Source organism: Clarias gariepinus, chromosome 10 (assembly GCF_024256425.1).
Source record: "Clarias gariepinus isolate MV-2021 ecotype Netherlands chromosome 10, CGAR_prim_01v2, whole genome shotgun sequence".
In the NCBI taxonomy this organism is placed as follows: Eukaryota; Metazoa; Chordata; class Actinopteri; order Siluriformes; family Clariidae; genus Clarias; species Clarias gariepinus.
This window is the reverse complement of record NC_071109.1, coordinates 33,132,826-33,142,500: the sequence shown is the minus strand read 5'-3', so window position 1 is coordinate 33,142,500 and position 9,675 is coordinate 33,132,826. Positions and strand designations below refer to the sequence as shown.

Genomic DNA, 9,675 nt, shown 5'->3' with positions numbered 1-9,675 from the left:
AACAGCGTGTTGCTGGCTGTCGTGCACATGTTCTAAACCTTCTGAACTCAAACCAAACAGTTACAGCTAATCATCAGCACGTGCAGAAACACACACACACACACACACACTCACACACACACTCACGCTCAGTGTCATTTAGATTATTAATAAATCAATTATAGGCTTGCTGCATTAGAAATAAATTCTTCAGCCAGTATTATGACATTTTATATATATATAAAAGGTTACAGTAACATCCTGGGACAGAATTACCTCCATCACCCTGAGCGCTTTTAATCCTCTCACACCACCGCAACTTAATGACCACAACACGATGCGATTTTATTTAAATACAGTGCGTTAATGCATTCACTCTGATGAGTTAGTGTTTCCATGGTAACAACTCATTAACCAGGACACATACAAGCGAAGTGTTCTGTAACGAGAGATGTGTGTGTGTGTGTGTGAGTAGCATGAGTGTAAGGAGTCTCCAGTGCGAGCGATGTGTAACAGTCAGAGGTGAAGCTGTACTTGAGGAGTTTGTGTGTGTGTGTGTGTGTGTGTGTGTGTGTGTAGTGTCTGTAACCGAAGTGAGAACGCCGACTCTAACGCAGATAAGTAACTATAAATGGATAAAAATATGACGTGGTGTTCTTTAATAAATAAAACGTGTATCTAAAACGCACAAAGAAAACTCTCTCACACACACACACACACACTCTCACACACGTACACACAGTGTTAATACTGATACACTGCACAGTGATGAAGTGCAAGTGACATAAACGTGTAATAAAGTGTTTAATGCAGTGAAATAACAGAAATACACTGCAGTTATAGACACTAACTCATACACAGGGTCAAGATAACACACACTCGTCTCACACACACACACACACACACAACTCCACAACTAATTAATAAGCTATTAAAAGTGTACGGCTTATAATAACAGTAATAATAACAGTAATAATAACAGTAATAATTAGTGTCTATAATCACTGAGGTTGTTCCACTCATTAGCCTCACACACACACACACACACACACACACACACAAACTGCTCAGATTTATAAATCATGTCCCTTATGTCTTTTGTCAGCAACAAACAGCTCTAGGGCTTACACACACACAAACACATCTACACACACACACACACCTACACACACACACACTACATAACCAGATCAGCAACTGATTTATATTTCTACACCTTTAACAATGAGACTAATATTTGAGTAGTTGGATCATGTTCAGGTGTGTGTGTGTGTGTGTGTGTGTGTGTGTGTTTGATGAGTCGCTAAGTACAGATTGAATAGTTACAGTGTGTGTGTTTGACTCCTAGGAGCTTTTAGACACAGTGTGAGGAATAACACCGTGTGTGTGTGTGTGTGTGTGTGTGTGTGTGTTTTCACGGTGAGGCTCAGAGAGGCCTGCGCGAGCTCTTACACACACACACACACACATAGTGTAAAGTCACGATAGTAGACTAATGAATTGAACTGAATTAGTGGATTAAACAGTAACTACGAGCAGGAGTGTGTGTGTGTGTGTGTGTGTGTGAGAGAGAGAGAACACACCGCGCTGGAGTTTCTGAAGTTAAAAGGCGCCGCTGAAGTTACAGTGTAGCTGAGAGTGAAGGTACAGAGTTACACCGGGAAGAGTGTGTGTGTGTGTGAGAGTGTGTGTGTGTGTGAGAGTGTGTGTGTGAGTCCCTGCTCCCTGATGGTCAGGTCCTGAGGAGTTTCAGGGTCCATGTTTAAGAGAAGAAGCGGCGACTCACCGACACTCAGCGCGAAACAGCAGAAAAGCAGCAGCTCCGGGAATAAACACTTCTTCATCATCATCCTCATCCTCATCATCCTCACCCCGCTGTTCAGCTCCGCTCCGCCATTATCCCGCGCGCGCTCTCTCTCTCTCTCTCTCTCTCTCTTTCTTTAGCGACTCCTTTTTGTCCAGGAGCAGCTCCGCGAGTCTCTCTCTCCCTCACACACACACACACTCACTCACAGCGGGAGCGCGCGCGCCAAGAACGCGGACACGCGCGCGGGCACACACACACACACACACACACAGAGTAGAGAGTTAGAGGACGTCACGTCACCGCGTGCACGAGAGCCGCATTCACACACAGTGCATACACACGCACACAGTATATGCGCGCGCACTACACACACACACACACACACACACGGAGAACTGTGCCGTAAAAAAAAAACTTCAAAGGACACCGACGATCAAAGAAAGATGAGAAAAGCCGAATCTCACATTCTTTAACGAAACAATCAGCTTCTAACCTTCTCACACGTTTTGTTCTGTACAACCCTAGAGCTTCTCCAACACACTTTCTACAATACACTCAGACACTACACTACACTCAGACACTACACTCAGTACAGTCAGACACTACAGTACACTCAGACACTACAGTACACTCAGACACTACACTACACTCAGACACTACACTGCAGTACAGTCAGACACTACACTACACTCATACACTACACTACAATACACTCAGACACTACACTACACTCATACACTACACTACAATACACTCAGACACTACACTCATACACTAAACTACAATACACTCAGACACTACACTACACTCATACACTACACTACAATACATTCAGACACTACACTACAATACACTCAGACACTACACTACACTTAGACACTACGCTACACTCATACACTACACTCATAGACTATACAACAATACACTCAGACACTACACTACACTCATACACTACAATACACTCAGACACTAAACTACAATACACTCAGACACTACACTACACTCAGACACTACAGTACACTCAGACACTACACTACACTCAGACACTACACTGCAGTACAGTCAGACACTACAGTACACTCAGACACTACACTACACTACAGTCAGACACTACACTACACTCATACACTACAATACACTCAGACACTAAACTACAATACACTCAGACACTACACTACACTCGAACAATACACTACAATACTCTTAGACAATACACTACAATACACTCAGACACTACATTACACTCAGACACTACACTACAATACACTCAGACACTACACATACACTCAAACACTACAATACACTCAAACACTACACTACAATACACCTAGACAATACACTCAGATACTACAATACACTTAGACACTACACTACACTACAGTCAGACACTACACTACACTCATACACTACAATACACTCAGACACTACACTACACTCATACACTACACTACAATACACTCATACACTACACTACAATACACTCAAACACTAAACTACACTCATACACTACAATACACTCAGACACTACGCTACACTTATACACTACAATACACTCAGACACTACACTCATACACTACACTACAATACACTCAGACACTACACTACACTCATACCTACACTACAATACACTCATACACTACACAACAATACACTCAGACACTACACTTCACTCATACACTACACTTCAATACACTAAGACACTACAATACACTCAGACACTACACTCATACACTACACTACAATACACTCAGACAATACACTACACTCATACACTACACTACAGTACACTCAGACACTAAACTACACTTATACACTTACACTACAATACACTCAGACACTACGCTACACTCATACACTACACTCCAATACACTCAGACACTACACTACACTCGTACACTACACTACAATACACTCAAACCCTAAACTACACTCATACACTACCATACATTTAGACAGTACACTTCACTCATACACTACACTTCAATACACTAAGACACTACAATACACTCAGACACTACACTCATACACTACACTACACTCAGACAATACACTACACTCATACACTACACTACAGTACACTCAGACACTAAACTACACTTATACACTTACACTACAATACACTCAGACACTACGCTACACTCATACACTACACTCCAATACACTCAGACACTACACTACACTCGTACACTACAATACACTCAGACAATACACTACACTCATACACTACACTACAATACACTCAGACACAACGCTACACTCATACACGACAATACACTCAGACATTACACTCATACACTACACTACAATACACTCAAACACTAAACTACACTCATACACTACAATACACTCAGACACTACGCTACACTTATACACTACAATACACTCAGACACTACACTACAATACACTCAGACACTACACTCATACACTACACTACAATACACTCAGACACTACACTACAATACATTCAGACACTACACTACAATACACTCAGACACTCCACTCAGACACTACGCTACACTCATACACTACACTACACTACACTTAGACACTACGCTACACTCATACACTACACTACATTACACTCAGACACTACACTACACTCAGACACTACGCTACACTCATACACTACACTACAATACACTTAGACACTACGCTACACTACACTATTCTATACTGATAAAATACACTACACTTATACACTATACTAATACACTACACTTATACGCTACACTTATAGACTATAATTATACAATACATTTATACATAACACTCATACACACAGACACTACACTACACTCATACACTATACAACACTGATCCACTACACTCATCTACTACACTACACTGATACACTACACTCATTTACTACACCACAATATACACTACACTAATGTGGTACACTGATACACTACACTACATCAAACTAATACACTATACTGTACCTTTACACTCCACTCCACTACGCTTATCTACTATACCACACTACACTCATCTACAACTCTACACTATATTCATCCAATACACCACACTCACCTACTACACCACACTACACTTCACTCACCTACTACACTACACTTATCTAATACACCACACTCACCTACTACACCACACTACACTTCACTCACCTACTACACTACACTTATCTACTACATCACACTACACTACACTTCTCTACTACACTACACTCATCTGCTTCATTACACTTATCTGCTACCCCACACTAAAATCATCTACCACACTACACTACATTACACTCATCTACTACACCACACCACACTATACTCATCTACTACACTACACTTATCTACTACACTACACTACACTCATCTACCAAACTACACTCATCTACCAAACTACACTCCACTATACTCATCTACTAAACCACACTACACTACACTCAAATAGCATACACAAACTGTATTACTCATCTACTACACTACCTACAATCATCTACTACAATCATCTACTACACTTCACTACACTATACTTATTTACTAGACCACACTAAACTAAACTCATCTACTAAACAACACTCATCTACTACACTACACACATCTACAACACCACACCACATTACACTGCACTCATCTACCAAACAAAACACATCTACTACACCACACCACATTACACTGCACTCATCTAATATACTACAATCACCTAGTACACTCCAGTCATATACTACACCACACTACACAACACTATCATCCAATAGACTACACTACACTAACATTTAATACACTACATACACCACACTAACATCTTATACACTACACTACACTAACAACAAACCACCCCTTTATCTCTAAGATTTTAGAAAAGGTAATAGCACAGCAACTATGTTCATATCTACGTAGCATACACAAACTGTATCAGTCATTACTTAGGTCTCATCACAGGACAGAGACATGATTGGGTAAAGTACCTCCCATTGGCCTCTGATCAGAGTTGCGTCTCTGTGCTTGTGTTACTCGACCCCTGTGCAGCTTTTTACACCATATTTTCTTTGACAGATTAGAAAATGTAGTAGAAATTAAAGGAAACAGCCCTCTCCTGGCTCAGATCCTATTTAACTGATCATTATCAGTTTCTAGATTAAAATGGTAACTATTTGGCCTGTTCTCTAGTTTGGTGTTCCGCAGGGATCAGTTTTAGGTCCACTGCTATTTTCTCTCTACGTGCTTCTTCTGGGCAACATAATTCATAAGCACAGTATTAGTTCCACTTTTATGCTGATGACACACAGTTATACGTCTCAGCAAAGCCAGATGAGAAAGGCCAAGTTTTAAAAAGAAGATCAATGTGTGAAGGACATAATAGATGTTGATGTTAATTAACTTTCTTCTGCTTAATCCTGACAAGAGAAAAGTACTGGTACTAAGAACACATGCAGCTAGAAGTAAGCTTAAGCACACTAACTTTAGATGGTCTTCTGTTGCATCAAGTGCAACAATAAAATACTTTGGTGTGATTATAGATTTTAGTCTTTTATCTGAAGCTCATGTAGATAATATTACCAGAAAAACATTATTTTATTTCAGAAATATTGTCAATATAAGGAATATTTTGTTACTAAACAATGCAGAAAAAAATGTATGGACGTAGAGTATTATGGTGAACTGGTATGTTTAGATGCTGTCCTCCCCACTCTCATTGAATTGTCAAACCTACCTGACTCGTCTTGGTGCCCTTCTTCTAGTTGGAGATCTCGTCACATGGATGCCTTGTGTGGTCTACTTGGGATGGGTGTGGTGACTGGGGACGGTTCTACTTTGCCATAAGGTTGGTCTTTGCCTCGGCTGATGCTCTGAGCACATGTGACTGCAGTCGCTTAATAGTTCAGGACGGGAATTTCCTACAGTCTACCTGAGCCTTAAATAATGAAACTGGACTCTGTATGAACTTCTCCACATCTCCTGTTATACTGAACTTCCAGCCTCCTAACACACAGTATGGGTGCAGATCAATCCCTGCTGTCCATTATCACCCAGATGAGGATGGATCACATGTTGAGTCTGGTTCCTCTCAAGGTTCTTTCCTATTGCCATATCATGGAGTTTTCCCCTCAGCACTAGTGTACCCTCGGCTTGAATTTAATTGATTACACTACACTTACTAACATCCAGTGCACTACCGCAGTCTGAGAAGGAGAAGGGATATGTTTCGTTTCTACACTTCACTTTTTCTACAGTTACAGAAAATATGAACATCTAAGAAATAGCTTTACTGAAAACATCACACACAAAACAAAAGATTTTCCCAAACTGACAGATGGTGGAAGAATTAGAATAATTTTTAACAGAAGGCCCCACTGCTGCTCGCGCTGCAAAATTCATATCTGAGGGCCAGAAAGAGACAGCGCGAGACATAGCGTGAGACACACTTTGAATATCTCCAACCCTAATCACGATCTAACCTGTACATTTTGCATATTTAATATGTTTAGAATGTTTGTAATATACAAAAACGACCAATCAAAAATTTGTACACCCCTTCTAACTCCACACTCCTGATTTTTATTTCTTTCTACACTGTACACTGATGCAATGTTGAAGGCATCTCCTTTCAACACGTTATATTGCGATGTATCTGCTACTTATGATCTAATCTGACGTGCTGGTTGTTAATTGGTGATTTCTGAGGCTGGTGACTCTAAATGAACTTCTCCTTTGCAGCAGAGCTCAGTTTTGGTCTTATTGTCCTGGGAAGGTCTTCATGAGAGACAGTTTCATCATGATGGGTTTTACAAATGCACTCGACACAACACTGTTGTTGCAAAAACTGTTCCAGAACAGCTAAACTTCATGTCTTTAAATAACAACTGACTGTTAGTGCTGTTACTTAAATATAAGAGTTATTTCATAATTTTGGAATCTGCAGTAAAAAAAATGATTCACTAAACAAAAAATACCAAACTAGAAGGGGTGTCTTAACTTTCGACCGGTACTTACTTTTATATATGTTATTATGTAAGTCAATATTTATTATACATCTAGATTTTTTTTTGCTTGTTCTTAACATTATTACTTTATCACCAGTCCACTGTGGGCGTGTCCTATTCACCCATCACACCCCTACACAGGCCACACACTCACCAGTCCACTGTGTAGGAAGGAAACTGGTTTAGGACACAGCCTTACACTTTTCCAAATGCATTAATTTGTCCAAAATGTGTAATGAAACATAACCAGTGTTAATCCTGATCAACTGGTGTTCATCAGCAGCAGACTCAGCTAAGAGGGTGTGGCCTAACATCTGGAGGCGGAGCCACGTGCTTCCATACGGTTGACTGTAAACTTCAGGCTTAGTTTGTGTGATGATTCAGACGATAAACTGGACCCTGCAGCCATTTAGTTTTTCTTTAATTCAGATTTAAAGAAAACAACTCCAAACTTTGAAACATGTTTAATTTTATCCCTTATTCATAAAACAACAACAACAACATAAAAACAATCTAAAGTCATAATGAGCAAAAAAAACTACGGTGAGAATCTGCTTTCACAAGACCGGAGCTGAAGCCAGGGGGTTAAGTCCATTTGGGTGGTGAAAGCAGAAGCACATGTGTATGTGTGTGTAAACCACACTAATGAAACCTGGCTTTACACAGTCACCTGCGCAGCTAAAGGCTGGCAGCGTTCACTTTGATCCTCCAGGCCTAGCAAATAAAAATTTTGACTCAGGATCGCGCTTAAGTAAAAAAAACAACACGTCCGATCCCCGGACGTCCAACATACCTCTGGCATAACGCACACCATCTGGAGCAGGGCGCTTAAAAAACAAAAGCCTTGTGTTCGGCAGCTTGGCACTCACACTCCCGCTAACACTTTCACCTCTCCATGAGTCGTTAGCTCGACGCAGTCGTGTAGCGAAACACGGGAAGGCTTCCTGCATCTTTACACAAACCGAGCTGCAGTACCAGTCTGTGACCCAAACACCAGTGTTTACTCTCGAAAGCCAAGGAAAACCTTAAATTAGCACTCTACAGAGAAATCGTAATAAAAAAACAGAGATTTAGAAGAAAAGCTAGCATGCTAACTGGATCATTAGCTAAGATCACACGCGGCTTGGAAACTACCGTAGCAGAAATATTCCAATGATGAGCGTTTCACTTTTTCAACAATTTACTTGTTTACTAATGTGTGTGTGTGTGTGTGTGTGTGTGTTGGTATTTTTTACCAAGTACATTTTGTAAACTATGGTTTTAATGAATTTCAGGACTTACACTTTTATGCAAGGTCAAAGGTGAGGTGTCCAGGATTCCCTGGGGAAAGGGATTTCCTAGCTAATTTGGCTATGTTAGCGTTAGCGTATTTGTAATAATATTTGTAAAAAATAGCTATCTAATAGAAATTCTGCAGAACCTCAGCTCGGTGAAACTTTACACATGTTTCCAGTACACCACAGTTCAGTGTGAGAGGTGTCTCTGATCTTCTCAACTATAATCAAAAGTCATTAGGGTCACTGGTTAGAAAAGAGAAAAAAAGAAACAGAGTTAAAGTCCGGCAAAACATTCTGCAATAAATGATTTATTGATTATAGTGATTCCTACAAACCTTAACATGAACCATCTAAGTGGATATAATAAACACTGAGGATGGCGTGCTGCGACAGGAAACTAATCAGCGGCAGCGTGCTGTGGTACACTCTCGACCGCACATCAGAACACGGCATCTTTCAAAGGTATGGAGAAGACGTCTCCGTCTGAAGACGTGTAAGAGCAGGGGTGAGAGATGGACGGAATGAGACGCTTTTCAACACTTTCTCTCAGCCAGTAAACAGGAAGTTGGGTGTAAAATCTGAAGCTGTAAACTGCGAGCTTCCCGTGTGATTAGACTCGCTCTCGTCTCTGATTAAACACACGCACACCAGCCTTTTGTTGTCCCCCGTCCCC

The 9,675-nt window shown here is 40.6% G+C and overlaps 1 protein-coding gene across 2 annotated transcripts in view; it reads right to left on the bottom strand.

Moving 5' to 3' along the window:
* lrp5 (low density lipoprotein receptor-related protein 5) overlaps window positions 1-1,991 on the bottom strand; it is a 38,982-nt gene extending 36,991 nt beyond the window's left edge. For both annotated transcript variants that reach the window (XM_053505688.1, XM_053505689.1), the window contains exon 1: window positions 1,766-1,991. In XM_053505688.1, the coding sequence (XP_053361663.1) occupies window positions 1,766-1,844 (79 nt within the window). In that variant the 5' untranslated portion in view covers window positions 1,845-1,991. The remainder of the gene's footprint in view (window positions 1-1,765) is intronic.
* Window positions 1,992-9,675: the final 7,684 nt, after the last annotated feature.